The sequence below is a fragment of the Oryctolagus cuniculus genome, chromosome 6 (genome assembly GCF_964237555.1).
Source record: "Oryctolagus cuniculus chromosome 6, mOryCun1.1, whole genome shotgun sequence".
In the NCBI taxonomy this organism is placed as follows: domain Eukaryota; kingdom Metazoa; phylum Chordata; class Mammalia; order Lagomorpha; family Leporidae; genus Oryctolagus; species Oryctolagus cuniculus.
The window spans coordinates 96,411,997-96,425,553 of NC_091437.1; the positions used below are offsets into that span (position 1 = coordinate 96,411,997).

The 13,557-nt window shown below is 35.6% G+C and overlaps 1 protein-coding gene across 2 annotated transcripts in view; it reads left to right on the forward strand.

The window, feature by feature from the left end:
- The window catches only part of XKR9 (XK related 9), a 35,593-nt gene extending 24,397 nt beyond the window's left edge, over window positions 1–11,196 (forward strand). For both annotated transcript variants that reach the window (XM_002710465.5, XM_070075155.1), the window contains exons 4-5: window positions 1,215–1,435; window positions 10,402–11,196. In XM_002710465.5, the coding sequence (XP_002710511.2) occupies window positions 1,215–1,435; window positions 10,402–11,030 (850 nt within the window). In that variant the 3' untranslated portion in view covers window positions 11,031–11,196. The remainder of the gene's footprint in view (window positions 1–1,214; window positions 1,436–10,401) is intronic.
- Window positions 11,197–13,557: the final 2,361 nt, after the last annotated feature.

The window sequence follows — 13,557 nt, forward strand, 5'->3', positions numbered from 1 at the left end:
TTTTAGCAACATGGTGAATGTTAGCAGCCTATTTACTGAAATGGGAAACAGTGGCAAAATGAGTAGGTTGAAACAAAATATGTATCACTGCCTTTTGAAAAAAATATGTGAGGAAGCTTAGGTGTAGATAGTTTTGATGAACATTTAGTCTACTTTTTGTTACTTTTAACTAAAATATCTGAAAGGAGGTTCCTAGGGAAAGAAAAGATTTGTTTCTGCTTTCAGTTGAGGTTTTAGGATGGGCCCCATAGTCCAGAGGTTGGTGGATGCTGCTTAAAATGGGTATAGAGTCAGGATCACATGATGGGCCAGGAATCCCAGAGAACCTAGGCTGAACTTGAATGGAAATTATCAAACCTGGGGATATGATGAAAGTGTTTGAGGTTTTATATATTTTCTGGAATGGTGATAGTCAAAGAACTTAGCACCTTATATATAAGGAGTAATTTTTGTTTGTTAGATTAAATTGAAAGAAGATTCAGTCTCAACTTTAACATTGATGTTCTCATATGGAAATATATATATATATATATCTGTGTTGTAGGTAATACAAAATGCATAAAATGAATATTGTAATTTGTCATTCAGAAAGGGGTGATTAGGAAACGTAAGATCTGAATTTGGACCTTAGACCTGCCTTTTACTCTCTGTGTAACATACAGCTAATCGCTCTCCAGTTTTCAGTCTTGTTTTTCCCATATTTGAAGTGAAAATATCTATTCATCATATAATTATTATAAAAATAAACTGTGATTATGTATACTTAACAGGCCTAGCACACAACTGTACATCAAACACACAATAAAAATTTATGAAATCCAAATCTTAAAAGCCACTGTGAGATATTCACAAATAATGTGTACTAGAAATCAAGTATGTGGAGAAATTCCATACTTATACACATTATTTTTTAAAAATTATGCCAGATTCTGTCCCGGTTGCTCCTCTTCCAGTCCAGCTCTCTGATGTGGCCCGGGAAGGCAGTGAAGGATGGCCCAAGTGTTTGGGCCCTACACCCGCATGGGAGACCAGGAGGAAGCACCTGGCTCCTGGCTTCGGATTGGCGACTGTAGCAGTCATTTGGGGGTGAACCAATGGAAGGAAGACCTTTCTTTCTCCCACTGTCTAACTCTGCCTGTCAAAAAAATTATGTATATTAACATAGATGTTCTAAAGAATATATGACTGAAGACATGTTCATGTTTACTTTACAGGTATTGGTTTGCTCTGAAAAATGGTTACCATATAGCATTCAAATATAGCAGCAAAACTAATAACTTCATGGAAGAACAAATTGATCTACATAAAGAAGTTATAGATAGAGTGACTGATTTGAGCATGCTCAGACTGTTTGAGACCTACCTGGAAGGCTGCCCTCAACTTGTTCTTCAGCTCTACATCTTTCTGGAGCAAGGTCAAACGAATTTCAGTCAGTGTAAGACTTTCTTTTTAAAATTTTTATTTATTTGAAAGACAGAAATACACACACACACACAGAGAGAGAGAGAGAGAGAGAGAGAATATGAATCTTCCATTTGCTTGTTCATTTCTGAAATGTCTGCAACAGCCGTGGATGAGCTAGGTGGAAGTCAGAAGCCCAAACCCAATCCAGATCTCCATGTAGGCGGCAGGGACCTAAGTATGTGAGCTACCATTACTTCCTCCTAGGATGTATATTAGCAGGAATTAGAAAGGGAGCCAGGACTGAAACTCAGGCACTCTGATATGGGATTCATGCATACCAAGCAATGCCTTAACTGCTGTACCATCTGCCTCCCCCTAAAAAGACATCTTTTCATAGATATTTGAGATACAAACATTTATTTGCTATATAAAAGTCACAGTTACCATTAATTGCTAGGGTTTCACATAGATTTGGATTCATCTGAGGGCTACATTGTCATTTTTCCTGGCGTTTACCCAGTGCTACACTCACTTGTGAGATCAGCCCATTACCCTAAACTCTCCCTATTCTCAATTTTCTGTAAGCCTCTATAATGTAGACTATACTTTGACAGGTAGTAAGCCACTAAAGTGAACCTATGTGTGTATGTGACTTGTTTTTCCTGGTGATGTAAAGAATTCTTGGGTTGGGATCTGTATCATGTTATATGCAGAAGTTAGAAACAAAACGTAGTTGCAAAACTAGTAACTTCATGGAGGAACAAATTGGTGTGCATAAAGAAGTTATAGATAGAGTGACTGATTTGAGCATGCTGTTTGAGACCTACCTGGAAAGCTGTCCACAACTTATTCTTCAGCACTGCATTTTTCTGGAGTGTGGTCAAGCAAATTTAAGTCAATATAAAATGTTAATTGTTAAATTTTTATTTATCTAGTTTTTGATAATTTGAAAGGTACTGTGTGTGTGTGTGTGTGTGTGTGGGAGAGAGAGAGAGAGAGAGAGAGAGAGAGAAAGAGAAAGTGGAGGTAGGGCAGGAGAAACAGCGAGTTCTTGTCTCTACTAGATAATTCCCTAGATGCTCACAGCAGCCTATATTATATAGGTAGATCTGTGCATGATTTCAAATGATACATGGCTCTCTTTAAATTATGGTTTCATTCTTATAGTTTCTTCTTGAACTAAGAAGTTGAGATGAGTGAAAAGTAGCACAAAATAAGATCCAAAGTGTCTTAGAATAGACTTGGTAAATAAATAAAAATTAAAAAAAAAGTTGTTGTAAACAGTATTAAATAGGTATCTAATAGAAAATGTTTAGAAAAAATTTTATTGACATAGGAAAGCAATGGTAAAACTTAGGCATAAACTTTACTATTGACATACATTTAAGGATACAAAGAAATTGTATAGAAAATGTCTGAAAGAAAATATGCGAAAATGTTTAATATGGCTGCTTCTGGTCAGTAAGATTATTAATGATTTGTTTTGTCTTTATGCTTTTCCAATTTTCTGCATTAGCTGTTTTATTTGACAATCAAAAAATCTACTTAAAATGTAAAAGAATCAGGTTTATGTAAAATACATCAGAAGACTAAACATATTCTTTTTTAAAAGATTATTTACTTGAAATAGAGCAAGAGAGAGAGAGGGGAGGGAGAAGAGATCTTCCATTTGCTGACTCACTCCCCAAATACCTGCAGCAGCCAGCCAGATCCAGGAAGCAAGAACTCTTATCAGGATCTCCCTGTGGGTGGCAGGCACCCAAGTACCTGGGCCATCATGATCTGTCTCATACCCACATTAGCAGGAAGGTGGATTGGAAATGCAGAGTAGCCAGGATTCAAACCAGACCCTCCAATATGGATTGCAGGAATTCCAAGTGGTATGTTAAGTCACTGTACCACAGTGAAAATATTCTTTTATTTCTGCTCATTTTGAAATCACATTGAAAGGAGAATAAAAGAATGAAAACAATATACATATAGAAGGATAAAGAAATTGCAAAATAGATTAGCAGATTAGAAATATCAATAAATATTTAGAAGATAGAATGCAGATAGGAAACGGGTTATTTGAGTCAACTCTTTCACTGAAGGGCCAAATTGTTATAGTTTTCTTACTGAAAATATCTAATAATATTAGAATATTTTAAAAGTCTTCCCTAAACATGAAATATATGATATACCAGACCAAAATGTGCATGAAAGTGGGAATACAGCATAATTAAATAGGAATCTAAAGCATTTATACCCTGAGGGTTTTTGTTGAACCTTATAAATAGGAGATTCTGTTTTGATAATTTCTCAGGATATGAAAGAAGGCAAAAATAAGAGAGTCCTTCCAGGGGTGGGGAGGTATTTCTCTGGTATTAAATCCTAATCAATAAAACTAGGACTTCAAAAGGCATGCTTCCTTGAGTGAGAATGAAGTTACCTAAGTCAGTCTCCACTTTCAAGAGACTGCTAGGAATGCTGCATTGAGGCTGAGTAGAGCAGGAGAAGAGATCCCTGAAAAATTACAACAGTAAGATTTGAAACTAAAATTCATACTTATTGGCTAACCCAAAAAATAAAGCAAAAAACTTACAAAAACCAAGCTGTGAATATAGTTTAAAGTGCTAGACCGAAAGGTGTCTGGCAGAAACCAGAATTCTCCTGGAAGAATTCACCTTATTTTAGGCCTCAGATAATTTTTACAATTAGTTTTCCAAGGAAAATGAATGGTTAATAGTAGTTTATAGCTCCCAAAGACATAAGATATAATGAGTAAAAACCAGCAAAAATAGGAAAAAAAAACCCTGACTTTAGATTTTGGAAATTAACAGATACAAAGTACAAAACAATCATCCTATTATGTTTAAAGAAGTAAATATTGAACTTGAAAATATGATACAAGAAACTATAAAAATGAGTTTATATTTGAAAATGAAATAAGTAGAATTTATGAGAATTTAAAAACACCTAAGAACTGAAATAAACTCAACAGATTACACAAAGAGTGAGTCAATGCTAAGTGAGAAGAAATTAGATTGTAGCTTAAGAGACAGAAAATATGAAAAAGATAAGGAGACATGGAAGATAGGGTGAGAAGTCTAATACACATCTGTGTACATTCCTCAAAGGAAAGAAAAGGGAGAATGGAACAAAGGCAATGTTAAAAAAGTTAATGGATGAAAAGATTTCAAAATTGATGAGGGATACCTACTCACATATTCAAGAATTCTATTATCTCGCAAGCACACTAGGTAGGAAAAATCCATACCACAGTTTTTTACCTTTAAAGGAAATTCCCAATAATGTGCTTCAGACAGAACAGAACTGTTCTTAGGTGCGAAAAAGAACAAAGATAAAAAAGAAAATAGTGGGTAAATCTAAATGAACATTGACTGAATAAAACAAAAATAATACTATATGGTTAAGAAAAAGAGAATGAAAATACAGGTCAATGACTTGTAAGTCAGGTGGAAGGTAGATGGAGTTAATATGCTTTACTTTTTTTTAATAAAGATTTATTTATTTGAAAGAGTGACAGAGATAGAGACAGAGATAGAAATAAAGCTCTTCCATTAACTGGCTCACTCCCCAAATGCCTATAACAGATGGCTGGGACTGAGCTAGGCCAAAACCAGGAGCTAGGAACTCTATCCAGGTCTACTGTGTGGGTGACAGGGACCCAAGTAGTTGAATGATTACCTGCTGCCTTTTAGGGTATGCATTAACAGGAAGCTGGATCAGAAGTGGAGTAGCTGGAACTTGAATTGGCACTCTGATATGGGACGTGGGCATCCAAGCAGCAGCTTAATCTTTTGCATTTATATAGTCCATGAGAAAGATAAAGCAAAGGTGGGTCTGAATTTCTGAGGTACAATACAGAAACATTTAAATAGATTCTATTTAAGAAAAATGATATAATATCATGGAAACAAAATGAGGTATTGTGTTAGTTTTCTTGGGCTACCATAATAAAAGAATACCACAGACTGGGTGACTTAAACAGTAGAAATGTATTTCCCCATAGTTCTGGAGATTAAAAATGCAAAGAGGGTTGGTTTCTGGTGAGACTTGTTTTATTGGGTTGTAGACAGCCTGGCTTCTCACTGTATGCTCAGGCTTTACATCTGTACACAGAGATAGGTAGAGGAAGTGAAGCAGGGAGAAGAGAATTATCATTAGTGTTTCATCCTCTTATAAGGACATTAGTTCTATCAGATTAAAGTCTTAGCATTATGACCAAATTTAACCTAATTACCTTCTCAAATACCTTATTTCCAAATGTTCCTATGCATAGATTTCAAAATTTTTTTCGCCAAAATAAACTTATGTTTTAATTCTACCTTTCATAAAGTTTTTGAAGTACTCTTGTGTAGTGACATTGAGGTTAGGAGTTCAGTGTATAAATTTTGAGGACATACAATTCAGTCCATCAAAGCTATGAAAGTAAATATTTATTTAAAATAAAAAGATCAATTATGGCAGATTGCAAATTATCAGAAATCTGACATATTACAGACTTCACAAAATGAGGAAAAGTAATATATTTTCATTATTGTAATGTTCTTTTCTCTTTTTTTAGCTTTATACTCTTTAGTTGGCTCTAGATTACATAATGATTTTAAAATTTCCATAGAGAAGTACAAGAATAATTCCATCTTCTCTCTAGTAAAGTTAATTAAACTTTCTATTTTAATTTAGAAAATTTCTCTTCTTTGCTAATATCACATTTTTTGGGGTTGTCATAAAATTTTAGAAAATATCTACTAATTTAATAATGTGCTATAGGATTTCAGGATATTTAAAAATTTTTTAGTTTTAGATGAAGTGACAAATACTATATCAGTTGATATCATTAGCTTATTGTTGATATCTTACTTAGTGAATAGTACAAATTTTTTATGTTTTCTTTAGTTATGTCAGTATTTAGTATCAAATCAGAAAGAAATGAATAGGAATCTGTTTAATGTTATCAGGTGAGGTCATTTCAGACTGAGCGAAATGCCTAAGCAAAGGCATGGTTTGACATAGAAGCAATTCAGTTTGGATAGAGTATAATGTACAGGTTAGAGCTTAATCTGATCAGAAGAAAACTAGAAGCAGGTAGGCAAGCAAGGAATGGGCAAAAATGTCAAACTAATAGTGTCACCTGGATTAAAATACAACACTGTGCCCTAACAGTAGGAATCAAAGGTCTGTTGCTGGCCGAATCACATGAATGGCCATACAGTCTTTCCTTGGTGTCTAAGGAAGATTGGCTCCAGGATCACTGAAAATTCCAAAATCTGCAGATGCTCAAGTCGTCTGTATAAAACAGCATGGTATTTGCATATAACTTATGCTCGTCCTTGCTTATATTTTAAATCATCTCTGTATCATTTATCATACCTAACAAAGGGAAATGCTACTTGAGTAGTTGATATACTGTATTATTGAATCATGACAGGAAAAAATATCTGTACATGTGCAATATAAAATTTAATCAAATATTTTCTATTTGGGATTAGTTGAAGCCATGGATACAAATACCATGGATATGGAGGACTGACTGAATAGTAAAATGTTAAGATTAAAAAAAATCTTAGAATCCTAACTCTGCCACTTAGTTATTCAAACATTTCTTATAAGCACATGCTTCTACACCTAACTTAAACATTTTCTCACTGAATTCCCTTAGCCCAGATCCCCAAAATGCCCACAACCACTTCAAAATCAAAGGAAAATGTGACACAGGGTCAATAGGAATCAAAAGAGAGAGAGGATTTAATCAGTTAAATTCGAATAACTTATTTTTGCAAATTAAAAAAATATGTGACTAGATGAATACATTGCTAAGACTTTGCCATACTTGGTAGGAGACTGGGTAATGGAGGGTATTTGAAATTTAAGCTTCACTGTCTTCATGATGAATCCACCTCTGAGATAAACAATATTGATTATCTTTAAGCATCAATTTGTTTAATATGCATGATATAATTTTTTTTGGCAGGCAGACAGTGAGAGAGAGAGAGAGACAGAGAGAAAGGTCTTCCTTCCGTTGGTTCACCCCCTAAATGGCCACTATGGCCGGCGTGCTGCGCCAGTCTGAAGCCAGGAGCCAGGTGCTTCCTCCTGGTCTCCCATGCGGGTGCAGGGCCCAAGCACCTGGGCCATCCTCCACTGCCTTCCCGGGCCACAGCAGAGAGCTGGACTGGAAGAGGAGCAACTGGGACAGAATGCAGCGCCCCAACTGGGACTAGAACCTGGGGTACCGGCACTGCAGACAGAGGATTAGCCAAGTGAGCTGCGGCGCCAGCCAATATAATTTTTTTTTAAGATTTATTGTTTGAAAGAATTACAGAGAAGGAGAGGCAGAAGCAGAGAGAGAGAGAGAGGTGGAGAGAAGTGGGGGTGGGGGGGAGAGAGCTTCTGTCTGCTTGTTCACTCCCCAAATAGCCATAATGGTTAGGACTGGGCCATGCCAAAGCCAAGAGCCAGGAGCTTCATACAGTTCTCCCATGTAGGTGCAAGGGCCCAAGGACTTGGACCATCTTTCACTGCTTTCCCAGGAGTAACAAGGAGCTGGACTGCAAGGGGAGCCGCCTGGACTTGAACTGGTGCTGATATGGAAAGCTGGTGCTTCAGCAGCGGCTTTACCTGCTATACCACAGTGCCGGCTCCATGTTATGTGTTTTCTAAGGAGACTGCCAAAGAATGAAAACAGGGCATGCCATTGATGGGTGTGAATTATTAGATTAAAAGAGTGAATAAATGACTCACATCAACAAACTCAGCACATCATTATATCATTTTAGAAAAGCAAAGATAAGGATCAAATTCTGGAAGATTTTAGAGAAGTAAAGACCAGAAAGATAGGGAAACTGAATGACAATTGAAATTCTTAAACACAGCAAATGAAATTAGAAAATAAAAGAGCAATGACTTAAAGTTTCAGTGGAAAAAGTGTTTTTTACCTTTAAATTCTATTTTTAGCAAAAACTAACAATATGAGGGTAAAGACATTTTGTGACATAGGAAATCTCAAAAAAATTCAGCTTCTGGGAAACTTTTCTTATTCTGGAGAGCTTAATCAAAACCTGAGAATATAGAAAGAAGATAGAGAACTAGGAACGAGGAAGTCAAGGCAGAAGAGAGGTTAAAGGAAGTCCTGAGAAGACAGGAGGTGAACCTTGAGAGCAATGAGTTTAGAGCACAAAGATGGTATTTTTTTTTAAAAAACCTAATTGTTATACTGCTATAAAAAACTAAGATAGTAAGGCAATTAACTTCCAGAAAAATGAAAAGTTTTAAAAGAAAGAATATAATCAGAATGGCTTGGTAGTTTAAACAAAAGCTGTGTTTATATAGTAATAATAAGGTAAATATTCAATATTGATTTTATCAAAAACTTATGTTACTCTTGGGTGGATGAGAGGAGAAGAAAATGAAAAGACGATGCATCTGGGGCTGCTGCTGTGGTGTAGTGGGTAAAGCTGCCGCTTGCAGTGCCGGCACCCCATATGGGCACTAGTTCGAGTCCCAGCTGCTCCACTTCCAATCCAGCTCTCTGCTATGGCCTGGGAAAGCAGTAGAAGATGGCCCAAGTGCATGGGCCCCTGCACCCACATGAGAGACCTGGGAGCAGCTCCTGGCTCCTGGCTTCGTATAGGCACAGCTCCAGCCATTGCGGCCAATTGGGGAGTGAACCAGCAGATGGAAGACCTCTCTCTCTTTCTCTCTGCTTCTCCTTTTCTGTGTAATACTGATTTTCAAGTAAATAAATAAATCTTTAAAAAAAAAAAAAAGAGGATGCATCTATGTGTTTGTGTGCTAAATCCTCTTCCTGATAGGGAATTGATAAACAGTATCTAAAACATGTAAATAAAGAACAATGTGTGCTTTATGTAGAATTATGACAATAAATGTCAGAAGAAAAGCTAGAAGAGTTGATAATGATTTCTTCGTGGTGTTGGAACCAAGGGTGAGGTGCAGTAAGGCAAAATACAATTTTTCTTTCAAGTTTCATAGAACTTTATAAATTATTTGTATGTGTTAATTTGTTAGAAATTAAAACCAATTACAAAAAAGATATAAAGGGAATTTGAGGCAAAGTGATGTTGTGTTTCAAGTATTTTTGTATTAAAAGGAAAAAGAAGTCTAACTAGTAATATCCAGGGTGGAATGTGCTAAAACCAAGAAAGTGGTTTTAGCCATGGATAAGGCCCTGTCTTTATTATCCTCATTGACAGATAGGAAATTGTAAGTCTGCCTCTCATATTATGCAGACTTACAATAAAGCTTAAAGCAGATGAGAAGCAGTCTATATTCTAAAGTTTTCTTATCTAATTCTCTACTATCTTTCATTTTTATAGAAACCCTCTGTCATGACAATTGGGCTGATAGTGACTTGCCTTTTGAAAATAGTAATGAACTTAAACCTCTTTTGTTTGTTGGGGGAAAATATCAAAACTATAGAAATTTTTAAGTTTTAGAACATATTTTTATGTTGACATAATATCTTATTAATACTTTGCACTTATATTAAGTTTTCTTTTAAACATTTCTATTCATCCACCCACTCCAATTAGATTTATGCCCAAGGTGAAAGCCAAAAAGTTTAGAAAAGCTAACATTATAAATATTATTTCTTAACTCCCAGAGTATGCAGATTCCAGTATACCAGTTGATAAATAAAATTTTCTCAATGAACTTATTAAAAATAATTATAAGGCAGCCTGATATAATGAGTAAGTACATAAAATTTGGATCAGAAAGATTTTCATTCAAATCTGTTTTACAACGTGCTACCTCTGTGACTTGAGTCAGGTAATGTATCTCTTTAAGCCTGATTTCCCTGAAATGTAGTAGAATATTACAATCTTCTTCAAAGATTAGAAGGAATGAGTATTTAAGGTGCCTGACAAGTATTAGTAAGTGTGTGTATACACTTAAGTCATGTATGGCATAAAGTAACTTAGTATTGTAATTATTATTCCAATGATAATATATCATTTCTTTTTTGTTTTGTAGATTTGTCCGTCATGGTCTCTTGCTGTGCTGTTTCTTGGTCAACAGTTGATTATCAAATAGCCTTAAGAAAATCCTTGCCTAATAAAAATCCCCTTAATGGATACTGTCCCAAAGTCACATATCTCTTTTATAAGTTATTTACATTATTATCTTGGATGCTTAGTGTGGTACTTCTACTATTCTTAAATGTTAAGGTTGCTTTATTTTTATTGTTATTTATTTGGCTTTTAGGTATAATGTGGGCATTTAAACAACAAACTCAGTTTTGTACTTCTTTTAGTATGGAACTCTTATATAGGACTGTTGTTGGATTTATTCTTATTGTTACATTTTTTAATGTTAAGGGCCAGAATACCAAATGTCCAATGTCCTGTTATTATATTGTAAAGGTACTGACCACACTGGGGATACTGGTTGTGTTCTGGGTTTACCCACTCTCTATTTTTAATGCAGATTATATTAGACCTATCAGTATCACTATAGTTCTTACTCTTCTCCTTGGAATTATTTTTCTTATTGTTTATTATGGGATTTTTCACCCAAACAAGATTGAAGAAACAAAGTTTGATGAAATTGATGGAAAATCAGTTCAAAGAGATTGTAGAATAAGATATTTTCTAATGGAATAAGCTATTCATTTTGGAGATTTTAAAAATTTTTGCTTCATTGATTAATAATGAAAATACATGTTGGATATGAGTTGTCTCTTATTTTTACTTTGTTTAGTTTGAGGTCAATTCTGGTATACTAATTGTAAGATTATTTTATTTTATTAAAATCTTTCTTGGTTTTAAAGATCTGGAGTACTCACATACTTGCTTATTGACTGCCATCTTGAGCCTGAAATGGTAGAAATGCTCTGGTTCCCATAATAAGAGGGTTGTAATTGAGCTTCCTTCTAATTCTTGTCATTGTTCCTGAGCTGAAACTGCTATGCCTGATGTAGAGAAGTGTAAATGGAGAAGAGCAAAACACTTCATTCTTCTCTACATTGTCGTCTTGATTCAGTGCATAACTTTTTTTCTAAAGATTTATTTATTATTTATTTTGAAAGGCAGAGTTACAGAGAGGCAGAATCAGAGGGAGGGAGGGAGGAAGAGAGAGAGAGAGAGAGAAAATCTTCCATCCACATATTCATGCCCCAAATGACCACAGTGGCTGGAGCTGGGCTGTTGCAAAGCCAGGAGCCAGAAGCTTCTTCTGGGTCTCCAAAGTTGGTGGCAGGGGCCCAAGCACTTGGGCCATCCTCTGCTGCTTTCCAGGCAAAGGGAGCTGGATCCAGGGTGCTGGTTTGGAAGCAGAGCCTTCAGGAATCAAATTGGTGCCGATATGGAATGCCTGTGCTGCATATGGAGGCTTTTCCCACTATACCACAGTGCTGGCCTCAGGATTTCATTTTTTAAGGCTGAATAATTCATTGTGTGTGTATGCCTCATTTTGTCTGTCTGTTCATCCATTGGTGAACATTTGGTTGCTTATGCTTCTTGGCTATTGTGAATAATGCAACAAAGAACATAGGTTTGCAACTATCTTACATTCTGCTTTAAATTATTTTGGATATACTTGTATACTCATAATCTGGATTGCTGGATCATATGGTAATTCTGTTTTTAATCTTTTGAGGAATCTTCACTCTGTTTTCCATAATGGTGACAACACTTCACAGTCTTATCTGGAGTGCATGAGAGTTCAATTTCTTTACATCTTCTTCAACACTTGATATTTTCTTTTTTCTTTTCTTTTTTTTTTTTTTTTTTTTTTTTTTTTTTTTTTTTAATAATGTCAGGGCCAGCGCTGTGGCGCTGTGGCATAGTGGGTAAAGCAGCCACCCACAGTGCCAACATCCCATGTGGGTACCGGTTCAAGTCCTGGCTGCTCCACTTCTGATCCAGCTCTCTGCTAAAGGCCTGGGAAGGGAGTGGAAGATGGCCCAACTCCTTGGGCCCCTGCACCTACATGGGAGACCTAGAAGAAGCTCCAGGCTCCTGGCTTCAGATCGGCATAGCTCTGGCCATTGTGGCCGTTTGATTGGGTGAACCAGTGGATGAAAAAATCTCTCTCTGCCTCTGCCTCTCTATAACTCTGCCTTTCAAGTAAATAAATAAATCTTTAATAAGTCCACCAAAATGGGTATAAGGTGATATCTTTATTTTTGCATCTCCCTAATGATTAGTGGTATAAACTATGTGCTTGTTGCCATTTGCATGTCTTTTTTGGAGAAATGTCTATATTTGATAAGGTGTTAATAACCAGAAAGAATCCCTACAAACCATCATCAACAGCAAGAAAATCTCCTAATAACCTGATGAAAAATAGGCAATGAGCAAAGAGGAGCAGGCATTCAGCCTTGCATATCATGGTACTTGGGTTTGATTTCCAGCTCTGGCTCTTGCCTCCACTTTTCCACTAATGCAGACCCTGGGAAGCACTGATGGCTCAAATAATTGGGTTCCTGCCACCCATGGGGAAGACCTAGATTTAGTTTGTGGCTTCCAGCTTCAGCCCTGACCCAATCCTGGCTATTGTAGGCATTTTTTATTTAAAAAGTTAATCATCATTCAAGTTATTTTCCTCCCATGTAATTTGTTATTTTCCCTGTCTGTTTTTGAGATTTTTTTTAACCTTTAGTTTTTGGTTTTCAATAGTTTGACTCTATTAATGATTGAAGTTTTTCCTTTGTATTATCACACTTGAGATTCTTCAAGCTTCTTCAACCTGTGTCTGTCAGCATATTTAGGAAGTTTATGGCTGTTATTATTTCCATATTCTTTCTGCCCTTTTAGCTCTCTTATTAGACTTCATTACATGTTTTAGATCTATTGATATTATCCTACAGATACCTGTGGCTCTATTTATTTTTTCCAAATTTATCTCTCTGTCCATCAGTTTTAATTTGTTTTTATTTACTTTATATTTCATCTTTAATTATAACATTTAAGAAAGATTTCATATTCTATATTTTTACAGTTTAGAGTTTTCATTTTTATTGGTTTTTATTTCTCTGCTAAAATTTCATCTTTTATGCCTTATAAGCATAGTTTTCTTCATATGCTTGGTTGCCATTATAATAGTTGCTTTGAAATCTTTTATAACTCTGATGTCTAGATCATCATAAGATGGTTCTCAACTGATTCACTTTTCACATTTTCATGTGTC